This window comes from Desmodus rotundus, chromosome 4, assembly GCF_022682495.2.
Source record: "Desmodus rotundus isolate HL8 chromosome 4, HLdesRot8A.1, whole genome shotgun sequence".
NCBI classification, from domain to species: Eukaryota; Metazoa; Chordata; class Mammalia; order Chiroptera; family Phyllostomidae; genus Desmodus; species Desmodus rotundus.
The window spans coordinates 147,953,327-147,969,630 of NC_071390.1; the positions used below are offsets into that span (position 1 = coordinate 147,953,327).

Here is a 16,304-nt window from a genome sequence, read left to right on the forward strand (position 1 = left end):
CCAGAAGAGAGACCTTTATTCTCCACAAAATTGGGCCATTTCTCCAAAGAAACAATTATTTGGCTTCTTAGTAATACCCTTGTAGTCAGTATCACATGAGGCCCTGCCAACATCAGCACAGCACGTACCAGGTCCTCCCGTGCTGCTGGGAGAATCACAGTAATTACTTTATCCATCATGCACCGAAATTACAGCATTTCCTTCCAGTGAAAGCCTGTAGGAGAGGCTGAGGAGTTGCGTTCTTCTGCGTGCTGCGTCGGTTCCCGCTGGAAACACAATTAGGTAGTTACAGATATTTACAGGTTAAATGATAGGGTGCAACAGGAGTGCTGTGGCCTGCCAGTTGTAGTTTGCTGGTGGGCATGTGGTAGGGGGAGGTAAAAGCTGAAAATGTTTCCTAAATCTAATAACAGTTAAAGATAGTTCCTGAGATTTCTGCTTGCTAAAGGGATCTTACTGGTTAGGCCTCCCCCGGGCTCCCCTGCATGAAACGGCTTGTTGTCATCACTTTGCCCCTTACTTTCACAGTTTTACTACTGTGTGTGTGTGCGTGTGTGTGTGCACCTCTCATTTGGCACCTGCCTCCCTCACTAGAAGGCAACTTCCAGGGAGGCAAGAACTGTGTTACCTGGTGTGTCGCCGTTACACGGGGAGCCAAGAACAGCAGTAGGAATTCAAGAAATATATGTTGCCCGAATGAGTAAAATGAATGGATGACTAGTAAAGGCTGGACTCTCTTTTTATTCTTTTGTTTTAGTTGCAGAACTAAGAAAAATCTTTGAACCAAAGAGGAAAGAATTTTTAGAAATGAAAAGGTAAGTTCTATATTGTATGCAAATAGCAAGTAGAAGAACTTGGCAAATCAGTATTCAGTTCTCCCTTAGAATTGATTTGCATTGCCTACCTTTTGGGGTGTCTCGCACAGAAAAGAAAGAATTGCCAGGCGCTTAGAAGGAATTGAAACGGACACCCAGCCCATCCTGTTGCAGAGCTGCACAGGGTTAGTGACGCACCGGCTGCTGGAGGAAGACACGCCCAGATACATGCGTGCCACAGACCCGGCCAGCCCCCACACCGGTGAGCATCCCTGTGGCCTGTCCTCAAGCAGGCTGCTCCGCTGGTCCACGTAGTCTTGTTCACCCCAGGGTATTGAAGAGTGAGAAGGTTCACAAAGTGAGTTGTGTAGATGCAATTATATTGTTACGCATATGTGTTAAAAACTTCAACAACACATTCATGTCAGCTCTGCGCTGCCTCACAGGAGTGGTCCTCCAGGATCACAACAGTGGCACACTGTAGGGCATTTGAGGACTACTTATTTCTCCCTCTAACCTAGTACCCCTCAAGGCCAGGCACTGTGTCTCTCTCTTCACACCCTCAGGGCCCTGGCACAGGACCTGCTTGCTGTCAGACATCCCCAGTAAAAGTTTGTTTGGTAAAGGACTGAATGAGATGTGTTTAAACAGAACGCCCAACTACCCAGCACAGGGCACAGCGGCTCTTGGGAAGGAACGTTAGGGCAAAGCTGGCCCTTGAATGATTAGGGTTGTCACTCTATGTGTTTATGTAACAAACATTCTATTTAAATTATCTTTATATGTATAATTTTAAATGCATTGCATATATATTTCATATTGAACAGTATGTCAGACATGACTTAGCTTTGCCTTGACTACTCACTCATTGTTGGTGGCATCAAATATTCGACTTGACCTTGGAAGAACGTGACACACTCAGGGCTATTCTTTCCACCCCCATCCCTGGCTTTGCAGCTTTGTGATGCTGCTTTTTATAGCCAGTGTTTTCTCATTTCTTCCTCAGAAAGGGTTGCTGATCTTACCTCCTGATGTTAGTGGTTTGCTTATCTCTACAGTTTCTCATCTTTTATGACGGGTAAACTAGAGAGCTAAGATCTTAAAAATTCCATCATGAAGAATCAAGAATAGACAGAGTACCAGGTTTATGGCCAGAAACAAACCCTAGGGTATGTAAAATGTGAATCTGTGGATTGCCTAATCATGTAAGCATCCATGCTAGTGAGAAACGGGAGGGTTATTTAATGAAACGGTCTTGGAAAAATTGATTGTTGTGGGGTGGGGAAAGGGAACATGTTTCTCTTCTCACTTCACACTGAACACAAAAGTGAGTTCCCATTAACTACATGATTAATTTCATTAAAACTGAAAACATGAAAACATAGGTGAATACATAATCCAAGTTAAATGGAAAAGTTATTTCAAAACACAGAAACAGCTGTTGCAATCACAGATGACCAGGTCAGTTGATTTCACTACACAACAATTAACACCTGTACTCCGAAGAAAATCTCACAGGTAGACTTTTTAAGAAAATTAAACACGCACATTTGAAAACATTTATAAGATAAAGAGTCACGTTCCTATATATGTTTACACCAACCAATAAAAGTGAATTAATAGAATACAGAGCAATAAGCTTGACCAGACTCGTATTCTTTTTCAGGTAAGAAAAAGATAATACAAATGGCTAGTAAACAACTGAAATAGCATTTATTCTCTTTTTCTGGCAATCAGAGGACAGTTTTTAAATTAACACGCAGTGTTTATAGGAGAGCATACATTGCAGATCGAAGTGTAAATCGATGCAGACTTTACAGACATTAATTTGACAGGCTTGCATGTGTCTCAGAGTGTTCTACCTGCAGATTAAGCAATGTTACAAGTGTATTGTGATAGTAATCAGAAAAAATCAGACTGATTAAAAGTTAGAAACAATTTAAATGCCCAGTTATAAGAAATGGGTTAAATTAATTATGGAATACCTATTATGTAGAATATTATGAAGCCTTAAAAGAATGGTGTCTTCAAAATAAGATTTCCAAATACAGGAAAATGTTTTATATAGATAGAACATGAATGTTATATAAAATAAGCTATTTTATATAGAAAAGAAGAAATCAGTTATGTAAATGAGTAGAAGGTCTATGTAGAAATGTTTGGTAAATTACCAATGTATTTATTATTCATTATTATAAATTAGTGACGACTGGTGACTGGTGTTATGACAGACACTTTCTATATCAAACATGTGTGCCATAACTGGAGAAATCCACCTCTGTGTTAAAAACACACAACAACAGCCTGGTAAATACGGACATGGGCATATCGTTACGGTTACTCTCAGATCCCGTGAAACCACAATCCCTCACTTGTCAGATTGCAGCAGTTCAAATGTCTGTTATCTTTTTCTAGAGGACTCTGAACTCGTCCTCTGGCCTCACACATGAAATATTAAACTCAAAAACAAAAACAGTAAGTCAATAAGGAGCAGTAGCTCTGGGCGAGAACTGACGGGCTCTTGGGAGTGAGGGACTGAGTTTTAGTTCATCCCAGGCTTTACATGGCTTGCAGAGCCCATGGGACATTCCAGCCTTCATGCATTTCACTGCAGATCCCAGGTAAACCATTCACATAACTACACCTGTGTGAGAAACTGGCCCTTCAAGTGTGCGTGCTCAAGTGTGCACTGTGTATGAAACAGTATGGTAAATATGCCTTTGCTTAAATCTGCATTGATTATCCATTTGATCTTCTTGTAGGCCGATCAAATGAAGAGGAAGAAACTTCTGACTCTTCGTTAGAAAAGCAGACGCAACCTAAACACTGCCCAGAAACCTCAGGGGTCCATGGTGACTCAGGTATCATGGACACCCAGAGTCTGGAGTCCAAAGCCGAAAGGATCGCAAGGTACAAAGCAGAGAGGAGACGGCAGCTGGCAGAAAAATATGGGCTAGTTCTGGACTCCGAGGCAGACTCTGAATCTCCGTCTCGATACACCAAGCCCAGGAGGGAGCTAGATGCTGTTGAGAAAAGGGGAGGGAAAAGCGAAAGGCCGGCTGAGTCAAGCAAAGACTTCAGCTCTTCGTATTCCAGGGCTGAGATCCCAGGGCTCAGGACCAGTGTGGCTGAATCCCAGGACTACACCCTCCATGCCAGGGACAGTGTTGTCAACTCGGAGGTGCTGCTCAACATGGAAAACCAAAGACGAGGTCAAGAGCTGAGTGCCACTGGGCAGCAGGCCCATGAACTGCCCCCCACACTTGAGAGTTCCTCATCCTTCCCGTTCTCCGGACAAGACTGCTCCTTCAGTGAAGTGCCAAGGTCCCCAAAGCACAGCGTGCCCCTCTCCTCACCTGGGCAGCCAGCCTCCCCAAGCCATTCTGGTGACCCGCCACTCCCCTCTGAGGCTCGATCCAGGTAAGCATTCAGCTCTCACTGACCACCATTAATGTGCAAGCACCCATGTCTTCTCTGCCTGCAGCTGTCTTAGAGTCCGGGTGTTCTTGGCACCTGTGGAGTCTGGGCTCACTGCAGAAATAATATGATATATAATTTTTTAATTTCCACAAATCAGAACAAGTTCTACCAAAGCAGGAAGCTATTTTTTTTAACTGAACGGTGCCATGAGGACACTTTCATGGATGTGTTATTTTACAACCCTTCTTTTGACTGTTTCTCACGTGCCTTTTAACAGCTGTCTTTTTCTTTATTTGCTGTTCTATAATCATACCCAAGACTATTGGGTGATTGCTTTTGTTGTCATTTAAAATCCCATAGTAGAAGGACCACCACTCACCGGTGGAAGGGTCTCAGTTCAGGGCACGAAGCATGACTGCTGCGCGTACTGACTGTCGCCGTAACAGGTAGCTATGCAAGTCCATCAGCACAGGAAGACAACAGCTGTTTATACCATGCCTTATTAAAAAGATCAGCCAATAAGAGAAATCCCTGTGCACTAAAACCAACCAAAGACAAGAACAGCTCTCATTGGGAAAAATCAGAAAAGGCCTAATATCAGTAAGTCAAACCAGAAGAGAATATATGTTTCTTTTTCAATTTACATTTAAAAAGTGCAATTGACCGTATTTAAAATGTAATTTACTTCAACATCCCATCCTATTTCAAGGTTTGGGGTAATTGTCTAGGTCAACTCATTTTTTAGCTCAAACAAGCATTAGCTTCACGGGTGAATTGAGGAGGGATGAGAACCTGTGGTCAAGCAAATTTATTCTGAGGAAAAAAGATGTTGGAAAATACCTCTATTTATTTCACATTGGGACAGAGCAGTAAATGTGATCATTTTTAAGTAGCAATAATACATGTAAAACAATCACTTTCGTTCTCAAAGTTTATTGAGCCAAACAAAGATCTCACTTGATCATCCACGCTGAAATATTTAGACATCGGCTTCTAAGAGAAGTAAGTACTATAGACTCTGAGATTGGATTTTGAGGGCCTTTGTTCAGCCTCTGGACTTTACTTACCATCTAGGGACTGTGATCCGTTGTCTCATATTTTGAAAAGCCTGTTGTTTGGGAAATTGGCATTTCTAGTAGAAACAGTGTTCTTGGTTTAGTTCATCTCTATTAAGGAAAATTCCTCATGTGCTCTGTGAGCAGAACAAGGAAACCTAACATTCAATTTAGAAAGCAAGAGATTTACCATTACCTGGGTTAAAAAGTAGTGAATAATCTAAGTTTTGGTCACCACATTATAAAAACTGTTTAAGCTGTTACCACAGCGTCCAGGTTAATCATCTAGGTCATAGATTCTTGGTAATATTTTGAATCAGTTGTAAAAATAATTAAAACTTGGTTGAGTAGTTCAGTGAAAAAGATAGGATACTTAATAATTTTGTGTGAGTTAAAAATCTTAATATTCAAAAGTATATATCTTACAATCTTGAGTCATTTCTTTCCAGGTTATTTGAAGAAAAATGTTGCCTGGAAGTTTTCCTAAGCCTAGTCTTAGCCTCATACTGCCTTACTTTCACAAAGAAAGGCTTCAAAGAATTAAGAAATTGTAAAGGAGTTCTTGAGGAGGCACATGCTTTATTTTTTTAACCAAAGCATGCAATTGTATGATTTATATGCAAAGAAACACAAGTCATTTCATAGAGAGAGAGGAGACACCTGAGATATCTTTACCTTGGAAAGAAGGGAATATGATGGGTAACAAGCATGGCATTAAAAATGATTAAGATTTATTTTGTAATGACTCTGGCCACCCATCGTGTAAAGATGGACCTCAAAAGGACTACCATTCTGCTAGATGTCCTCTCTCCAGCACCGGGTAATTCAGGAGCCAGTCGCTGCTGGCTGACTTCCGTGTGCAGGGAAGAAAGACAAAAAGTACTCTGTGCACTAAAACTGTAAGCAAAGAAACCTCCTTTCCCCAGTGACCATGAGTGGAAAGTAAGATGTCATCCCATGTGGAAACAGGTAACAGAAAAGTGTAAGAAGATTAAGGAAAGACCAAAAAGTATCTACAAATAACGAAACAATTTAATAACACATTTCATCATGGGTTTGTTCTGTCACTGAAACAGGATGTTTTTCTCACTGCTGTACTACACTTGTCACCTAGCTCTGCCAGGATATTTGGCCATTAATTTTTGAATTAACTCATTGCCATTTCGTTTTATTCTGTGCTCACCAGCATGAGGCTGTGTTGGTTTCAGTAATTAAATATGAATACATCACTCATGAATGTACCGTCACAAGACGAGCTGCAGTAGCCTGGAAATTCAGGAGTGAGCCAGAGAGCAAAGCTCAGTTTTCCTGTGCACTGACACACGGACACACAGACCCACGGACACACGGGACAGTCTGCAGTTCTTGTCCTTCACTGGGCTGCGCTGCTGTTAAGCATTATCAGCTCAGTAACAGCCTTTAGGACAATGTCTAGCTGAGCAATACATTTATTTTAGAATTATTTAATGTTCGGTGTAGATGATAAATGAGACTTGTATGTACAGGGTGGGGCAAAAGTAGGTTTACAGTTCATATGGAAAATAATGCAATCATTAATAATAATACAGGAATAAAGTCTGTTTCACACACTCATTTCTGTAAACCTAGTTTAGCCCCACTCTGTATGTGTATAGGTTACAGGGTCTTTGGCCAAGAAGTCCTGTCAGTTGCCAGGGAATCAGGTGGACACATTGTTCTGCAGCAAGTTAAGAATGCACCTAGCAATGGAGGAGAGCACAACACACCTCCCAACCCCTGCTTCCCTACCCTTGCCAAGCCCCGTAAACTTGGAATTAGAAATTGTACTTTCTGGAAAGGAAGTATTACTAATATGAACTATTCTTTGTTAATTCAGCCACCCGTGAACTTTAGAATAAAATGTAAAGTTATTTGGGGCCTATGGCTTATTCAAATTTTTAAAAATCTGAGCCCCTGCTACTATTAGAAATCCTGAATCAAAGCTCTCACTGACTTTGCTCCTTTGTGCATCTCTCGTTATTAAAAAATAAAATAAAATGCACTGCATCGGTTACTTCTGTGAGCGCAGACACTGTACCCAAGCCCACAGCTGCTGTGTTCCTGGGTGCCAGCTGTGACTCCCTACTCTCAACGAGCTCTGCGACCAGCAACGAGGAGAATGATATCTAATTTTGTAGTGGTGATCTACTCTAGAAAACCCTTTTCATTTTTTTTTTCATTACTCTACTAAAGCTATTTTCAACCAGGGTGCTGCAAGAATTTTAAAAACATGCAATATTTAGTCAGGGACTCTGACCCCTTTTCCCTTAGATTATCAAATTAAATAATGACAACAGCCAGCACAACTGTAGCTGTCCAGTGTGAATGAATCAAAATTACACCCACTTTTTTTGTCAGATCAGCAAACAATATATTTTTGTTGTGCCGCAGGATTTTAGTAATTAGCTGTTGTATGCCCTGAGATGACAAAGGCTGGCGATCGCTGCTCTACGGCAGTCCTCACCACGCCTTCTCCCACTGAACAAACTGAAACATTAGTGGCCAGAAAATGATCGTGGTGGTTTCAGGCAGGGCTGGCACTGCAAGGGGACCCGGGCAGAGCTGCCATTGGTAAATGGTGGTTTGGGCAGGGCCCCCCTAGCACCAGAGAGCCGTGGCCGGGCTCAGGAAGACGGAGCAGGGCACCCTCCAGAATGAATCTTCTCTGTAGCGCCGTGACATGTGGACCGGGCCACGTAAGAAGGAACAGGGCTTATGCTGCATTCTTATAGTTTATTTCTGATCGCACTTGTCTCCCAGTAAGGGGGGTGACTCTAAAAACCGTCCCGACAACCTCGAGCTCATTGTTCTAGTTGTTAATTGCCTGCTTACCTGCCCTGATAGAAACATCCACAGAGAGTGACGCTGGGGGAGAGAACTGCTGCTTCACCATTGGCAGTCTGTCTCTGCCTGTCTCTCCCTCCGGTGGCAGGAAGGAGCATGTGGAACACAGGCTTCCTGTCATAGCGGAATGTCCTGGAAAACAGAGACCTCTGAGGACCCACTCTCCGAAGAGACCTTGGGGTTTTTTCCGGTGTTGGAATGGAATCCTTTTCACCTTTCAGTCCCGGTCCCCCAACATCTGCTGCCCTCTCCCTGTTCGAGCTCTGACTGGAGACGTGTGATTAACACACTCCCATTTGTTTCATTTTATTCTCTTCTTACTGGCAAGTGTCAGTTTCTGATCACTGAGTTCAATATGAGTATGTTACCCCAAACACTTGGTACTACGTCCTAAAAATTCACATCTGCCGGTTTTAAAGGCAGGATTTTGCTTGTGTGCACGAGCCCTTGCCCATTCCCACGCCTGTGCGTATGTCCAAAGTAATCATTAGCACTTCTTCCCGACAAGCAACGTTAGCACATAAAATGTCCATTTTAATGAGATGCTGAAGTTCATAGTCATTTTTCTTAAGCTGAATAATGTTTTATAATTAGAAGCTGTTACATAATTGGAGCTGGACCCCTACAGGGTGAAACTAATTTTGCTGTGCTGGACTTGACCTCACTTTGGTAGCAGGAAGCACTGTTAGAGGGAGTTAAAGCCTGTGATTATATACTGAGGGACACGGACCGAGAGTAACTGCTGTCCTCTATGACAACTGAGGGTAAGTTCTTATTTTCCGGTAATGTAATTCTCGGCCAGCCAGTTGCCGCATCGTAAAAAAGGTTCTGTTTTTCACCCGAAGTTCACCCGAGGTCACTGTCTCACGGCTCTCTCATCCCTAGTAACCCAGTAGTCCTCTCCCAGGGGAGGTGGCCTCTGCCCTATGGGAAGTTGGCTCCCCCAAAAGACCCCACAAAACAGTCACTTGATGTTAAAGAATTTTAAATTCTTAGAAACAGATGTAACCCCGGAGGTTATTTAGTTTAAAAATCTATTTTATGCATGAAAAAGCTAACGATAAAAGCACTTAGGTAACTGGATTAAAACCGTGTAACTACTTTGACAAGACTGAGCCAGCCCATTATCCATCATCCGTTTATTCATTCAAGTTCTCTGAACCCATTAGTTCTTTCCATTATGCTCTGCTCTTCTTATTTATGTCAGTTCTAGTTTCCATCATGGCAGAAAAGAGAGTTTGCTGGTTTTGCCCTTTGAAGGTTAGAAATCTTAGGGAGGAAGATCAGGGGTCTTAGAGAAACAGTTTATGTGGGCTTACATAAGGTAGTAGAAAGCCTTGTCCTCATAAACAAAAGGAAAACTTGTAGTCCAGGAGGATTCCAGCTCAGCAGGCCTCCATTCATCTGTCCATACCTCCCAGCTATTGATTTATATGTTAATTTCAGCACTAAGGTAGTTTTGAAGAAAATTATTTTGAGCCATTGAGCCTTCTGTGTGCCAGTCACTGTGCTTCTAGCTGAGCTTATCTTTTTTTTAAAGTGTGGGAAATAATTACAACACATTGGACTAATTAAGATTCTAGAAGCCAAGGTTGGGTGCCTTGAAAATACCAAAATGGTGTATTACTTCCTCCCCCTTGGAGAAGTGGTCCTAATGGAACCAAGTCCTTAAGAATGTGGTGAGTTTGCAGGACCGGAGGGGAGCCTGGCCCCGGCAAGAGAGCTCAGATGTCCATTATAGACCTAGAAGAAGGGGGGCGGTGAGGCTGAGAGCAGGTGGAGACCCATCCCGGAGCGTCTCGGATGACATGTCAAGGCATTTGGCCTTTGGCTTGTGGACAATGGGAAGTTCCTGAGGATTTGAGAGCAAGATGATTGATTATGTGTTTTAGAAAGACCACTCACTTGGGGAGAGTATGTAGGGGTTGGTCTGCAGGAGAATCGATTCCAGGGATATGGGCCACCGCGTGGTCCTTGCAGTCACCCACCCATTGGGTAATTAAGTCTGTGGTTCTGAATTAGGCTTTGCCATTAACTTGGCTCTATTTAGCATTTCACTAGATAATCTGCAAGATATTGATGCCAGGGTGAGCAGATATCTGGAAGAGGGTTGTAAATAACTTTGGCGATATAAAATAAGAGACGGGAGGGAGGGTCAGGGCAGGAGGAGAGATGAGAGGGGAAGGGCCAGAAAGAGAGGAGGGGGAACTGAGCATGGAGGCAAGGGAGTACAGGTACCTGGCACAATGGTTGGAAACTAACAAGATGCAATTTAATAAAGTTCTGTATTTGGAGAGGGAAAAAATCAGTATCCAAGGTCAAGATTGGGGAAACCTGCTTCAACAGTAGCCCATGGGAAACAGACCCAGGAGTTTCAGTTGGCAGCAGGTGCTTTGCGTGACTACCAGGGTGGCTGCTGCAGTCTTGGGTACATCATGGAGGTGAACTGTCAGTAGCACAGGGGGTCCTGGTCCACCTGCCCTCTGCAGTGTCAGATGGCATCTGGGTCTCTCATTTGAATTGAGCTGTTGACAGATGAGACTATGTCTGTAAAGGCTACCTTCCTGTCTGCCCTGCTTTCTTGACCTTTCCAAGTTTTTATAAACCTCTCCCTGTCTTAATAGAAACTGGGATCATTTTTGGAGTCTCTTATATTTTCTCTGGTACTTAGACTTTCAAGCCAGTCTGTTCTTCTCATTATCAGACTGTCTTTTTCCCAGAGCAGTTAGGAAGCTGAAGTTTGGCTTGGCATAGGGAGCCCTAAGGCGGGCTATCGGTCTGGCATCTCGCTGATGATCATTCTGCCAAAAGGGAAAAGCGGAGAGAGATCATGAGCCAAATTAGACGTCCCACAAGCGCAGCTTCACTCACACCTCCCATCTTAGGAAGAAGGACATTAGAGTGCTCAACACCCTACAAGGCTGATATGCCCAGGAAAGGATTTCAGCAATTTTGTCAAGATTCCCCCAAACCGTGAATGGCACCATGCATTTGGTATTGTGCGAAATTGTAATATCGTTAAGGATGATCTCAAAGACGTCACTTGAGTAGATACGTTGTCTTAGTTGCTTTCTGGTGCCCTTCCCTGCTGTTGCCCAGCGTCTAGCACTGTTGCCCGAGTGGCTCAGTGAATCCTTTTGAATGAATGTTGTGCTGCTTTCTGTTTTCTTAGTGTCACCAAACTCTAGCAGTGCTACTTGAAATAATCAATCTGCAAACCATTTATCAGCCCATAACCTATAGGGACTTGCACCTGAATGTAAATCATGGGTCGTTTCCTTCTTCAACAAAGTCACACTGTGAGGAGAACAGCAGCTGTACGGAGCAGCAGGCTAGCGGTGTTCACTTTCCCTGGCACAGGCCTTCTCTCTAACCATGGACCTGTGTCACCGGTCCGTAGAACACGCTCGAGTGGCACTTGTTTATGCTACAAGGCTTTTTCCACTTTGAGGTTAGAGTTCTTGTTTTCTGCTCTTGAGTCGTTGCTCATGAGTATGGTTGAACTGTGAATGGGAATCATGATAAGTGAGCAAAAACCCACTGGGTGCTTTTGAGGCCTGCCCAGCTGAGCCTCCAGCCCTGAAAGGCTGCCTCTGGGCTGGTCCATGACTGAGGCAGCCGAGTTCAGGGATTACTTTGTTCTAGGAGGGCTGTTAGAGTCCAAGCAGGAGACATGGAAATCCAAGTCCAGCTGGGAAGCACAAACTTGCTCTGTTTTGGAAGGCACACTGCACCACCTTCCTCAGACTGCAGTGCTTTCTCAGGCAGCTCTGTCTGTCTGTCTGTCTGTGCATTCCTCCTGCCATCACCCGTTTTCCTGGGTGAGGTTGCAGCATTTCCACATTAATCCCTGAGATTAGCTCAGTGAGATGAAGAATTGCTTACTTCACAAGTTTATCCTGCTTCTGCCCCAAGAAGACTGAATTCCTACCTTTTGTTGCGCAAAATGTCCTCATGCTGTAATTCAACAGTGATGTATTTTTAATTGGGATATAATACATCAGAGTGCACATAATTTAAGGATGATGCAAGTTGGTGAGTTTGGGGAAATGTATAACCTTGACCCCAGTCAAATAGAAAAGGTTTCCGTCACCCCTGGGCCTCTGCCCACCAACAGTGGTTCTTGACTCTACTTAGCTGTCCCCTCACGGCCTGGTCACGACATTGTTCAGCTCATTGTATTGTGTGAAACTAGTCCTTCCGACTGTGTTGTAACCGAGCCTTATGGAAAATACTTAAGCATAGCATTAAGGATTATTGCATAAAATGACAGCATCCATGAAAGACTTAAAGAAATTAAGAGAAAAGAACCCAAGGCATCATTACCACTATTCCGATGGGATCTCTCTTTTTTTTTATCCTCACCTGAGGACCTGCTTTTTGATTTTTTTAGAGAGAGGGGAAGGGGAGGAGATAGGGAAAGGAACATCAGTGTGAGAGAGAAACCTCAATGAGTTGCCTCTTGAACGCACCCGACTTGGGCCAACCAGGGACCGAACCCGCCACCTAGGCATATGCCCTAACTAGGAATTGAACCCGTGAGCTTTCAGTTTACAGGACAACACTCCAGACAATGGAGCTACACCAGCCAGAGCTTTTCTTTTTTGTATTTTTAGGAACTCACTTGCCATAATACAGTTTCTCCAAAATAACGCAGAAATTAATTTTGTACTTTCATGCAATGATGTGGTTTTTAATCTGACTTTGGGTATTCCTTGGGCACCCTGCAGTATTACAGTCAGGCTGCCCTCCATGGTGGAAAACCCAAAACCTCCATTATAGTTTGGCAGTGCCTGTGAATTAGCCAGATCAGCTCCGTACTCTGATTCACCATTTTGGGAGCCAAGCCACGCTTTTAATCAGCTTTCCAAATGAGGAGTTTCGCTTCCTTACCAATGTAAATGCTGAAAGGGCCCACTCTGGGCTCTCCTCAGTTCTTACCTCAGGGTTCTCAGTCTATTTGGGCTTTGGGGAGAAAATCTGAAGAAAAGAAAGAAAAAAGATCCAAAACAGATTTTGTGGATTGACTGTGTGTGGTCCACATTGTATTGACTTTTCATTTATTAACTTGTTTGCTTTCAAAGGATGAAAAAAGATATTTGAATGTAAAAAAAAAAAAAAAAACCCGTTAGCCGCACTAAACATCTGTGCCGAAGTGAATTCCGGAACTGTCCCTCACACCTAGATCGCTGACGAAGGACGGCATAGTTACATTCAGCAAACTCACACTTCTTAGTAAAATTTTGTGCGTTCTGACAAATACACGACGTCGTGTAACTGTCACTGCGATCGAGATGGAGAGCAGCTCTGTCAGCCCCCCGGGTCCCCGGGCCCTGAGCGCCAGCAGTCCGTTTTCTGGGTGATAGGTTTTGATTTTTAATATATCAAACCAAATTCTTTGAGTATTTTGTTTTTGTCAATTCAAAAGACATTATAAGTATTTGATGAAGTGATTTAAAATCATAACAGAAATGTTCATTGTTTATAGCGTTCTCAATAAAGAAATCCATCTCAAATGGTTGTAATTTAAATTTACAAGGTAGTTTATATAGAGGTGATTTGTAATTTCAGATTTCCTAATGAATACTCTAATTCAAGTCAGGTGTGCACGCTAAAATTATTTTCCCCAGTGCTGGCATTACACATGTGTCATAGCCAACACGTGAGTATTTACTGATGAACAGTTGACGTTCAGCTGTTGTGACGCTGAGCCTGCAGAGTGCCTGGGAAAGCGGGAGTGAGGTTTCGTGCCTTCGGGGTCATGTCACACTGTTGCGGTGTTCTGCCGGAGGAGCAGGGGCAGCTGGGAGGTCGGTGCAGCAGAACTGAGACATTCCCTTGGGCCTCAGAGTGTTATAATCCCTCCCCTCTAACGCCCAGTATTGCCTGTTCTTAGTTTTTTCCTCCCGCGGATTTTCTCCTTTCCAAATGGGTGAGGCTTACACATGTCTCTGATGGAGATTGCTTTGTGGGAGAAGGAGCCAAAATGTCACCCACCTTGCCAAGGCAGGGCCCCACCCCCTCACCTCAGCAGTGAGTGCCCTCTGAGCCAAACTGCTCTTCACTCGTGCGATTTCGTGTTGTGTATTTGGAGGAAGAAGGTGACTGGGTTTGCGGGATGCACAGGTAACTGAGTGACTGTCTGCCGGAGAGACCAGCGTCAGGTCAGGTCCTGAGTGTGATCCCACAGGTCGGTGCCTTCCTTGCTGGCCCGAGGGCATGAGAACACCCGTATTCCTACCACATCATTGCTCATTCGAGCCAGGGGGCAGTCATTTCCAGAACTTGGGAGCCAGTAGCTCTGGAGGAGTCCAAGGTATAGTCTGGGGGCCCCTACCACTGTGTTAAGCTCATCCTTTCATTAACCAGCTTGTGATCTTGGGCAGTTAACATATGTTTTTGTGCACCTCTTTTCACCTATAAAATGAGGGTAAGAGTACCCAGAGAATTGTGGACATTATCATCTAACAATTCCGCCATTCCACAAATCATTTTTGAGACCCACTGATTGCCGTGCACTGTTCTGAGTGCCGGTGATGCAACAGTCTTGTCTTTCCAGGAGTGTGTGTACCCCAGTGGCGAGAGGGACATGAGTCAGTATGTACTGTGACAGGGGCAGTAAGTGCTATGAAGAAAATTGGGGTGAATCAGTGAAGGGAGGGGGAGAAGAGGTTGGGGGTTGCTATTTGATACAAAGAGGCTGGCTAGGAAGGTTGCCCTGAGAAGACAGGAGTTGGGCAGAGACCCCCCACAAGGTGGGGAAGGAAGCCATGCCCCTGCATAGACACTGCGTTTGAGGAGGCCCCTTCCCTGGGGGGGCCGCAGCGTGGGGTTGGGGGGTCACGATAGGGTGGAGAAGTGTGGGGATGTGTCGGCAGATCAGGAAGGGCCTGTAGCCCATCATGAGGTCTTTGGGTTTTGAGATGAAGACAGATCTGCCTTGCATTTAAAAATAATTCCTCTGGTTGCTGAGCTGAAAGTAGACTGTAGGTAGGCCAGCATGAAAGTAGGTAGAATAATCAGGAGGTCATCTCAGTAATCAGGTAGGAGATGGCGGTGCCTTGCCGTAGAATGATGGCAGCAGGGGTAGGGAAAAGAGGTTATATTTTGAAGGTAACCTCAGGATTTGCTGATGATTTAGATGTGCTCTGTGAGAGAAACAGACAAGGCAAAGGTGAGCTCAAAGGTTTGGCCAGGGCACCTCAAAACAGGGGTGGCCATTGGCTGAACAAAGTAGGGATGGTTTCAGTACAAGTGAGGCTTGGAGAGAAATGGAAAGTTCATTTTTTTGATGTGTGAAATTGAAAACGTCTGTGAGATATCCAAATGGAAATGTCAAGTAGCCAGTTGAATCCAAGAGTCTGAGTTCCAGGGGGAGATTGGAATGGAGATAAGTGTTGGAAGACAGTAGATGTGGAAGTGAAAGCTGGATGACAACATCCAGCCTTTGTCAGTGGAGCTGGAAAGGAGACAGAGCCTTGGGCACCCTTAGGTGCAGAGGCGCAGGCAGTGAGCGAGACAGAAGACGGGGGAAGAGAATGATCATCAAGTGCTGCTCGTAGGTGAGTAAGAGAAGGACGGAGAAGTGGCCACACTCTGCAGTATAGTGGGTAGAAAGTGCCCAGGACAGCCTTGTTTAACTAAACAATTGTTAAATTAAATTTAGATCTTCCCGCAACACCTTGTCTTTATTTTCTGGTTTGGATGGCAGAAATCCTCACCCAAATAAATGCCTTAGCCAACCGCAAAGGTCCTGAGAGCCTTAATCTGAGAAATACTATTCTAAGTCATTCCTGCTTTTAATTTACTTGAGGCAAACTCAGGCCCTCCTGTCCTTAAAGTCACATGACTCCTGAGTTGGAAAAATGTATGTGTGGTCCCTTTAAAATATAAAGCAGTAACTAATACACGTGCAGTGCTATGTCGTCTATGAGGAAGAAGGGAGACCAGCTTTTTGAAGGACTTACAATGTTCTCGGCACAATGCCCTCACATACGTTAGTTCTCCTTCCACACGTTTGGGGGGCATATTAAATGTCAGAGTTGGAGTAGCTCCCACCACGGTGGCGGTTATCCAGGTTTTTGGCCGGTTCCGCCTCTAAGTTGTTATAGATAGATGGAGCCCGGCGAGTCCCTGTGGCTGGTTTTCAGTT

At 44.1% G+C, this 16,304-nt stretch overlaps 1 protein-coding gene across 4 annotated transcripts in view; it reads left to right on the forward strand.

Moving 5' to 3' along the window:
• The window catches only part of SVIL (supervillin), a 156,963-nt gene that overhangs the window by 69,293 nt on the left and 71,366 nt on the right, over positions 1 to 16,304 (forward strand). For all 4 annotated transcript variants that reach the window (XM_045182714.3, XM_045182719.3, XM_045182722.3 and 1 more), the window contains exons 4-6: positions 758 to 815; positions 926 to 1,077; positions 3,578 to 4,235. In XM_045182714.3, the coding sequence (XP_045038649.2) occupies positions 808 to 815; positions 926 to 1,077; positions 3,578 to 4,235 (818 nt within the window). In that variant the 5' untranslated portion in view covers positions 758 to 807. The remainder of the gene's footprint in view (positions 1 to 757; positions 816 to 925; positions 1,078 to 3,577; positions 4,236 to 16,304) is intronic.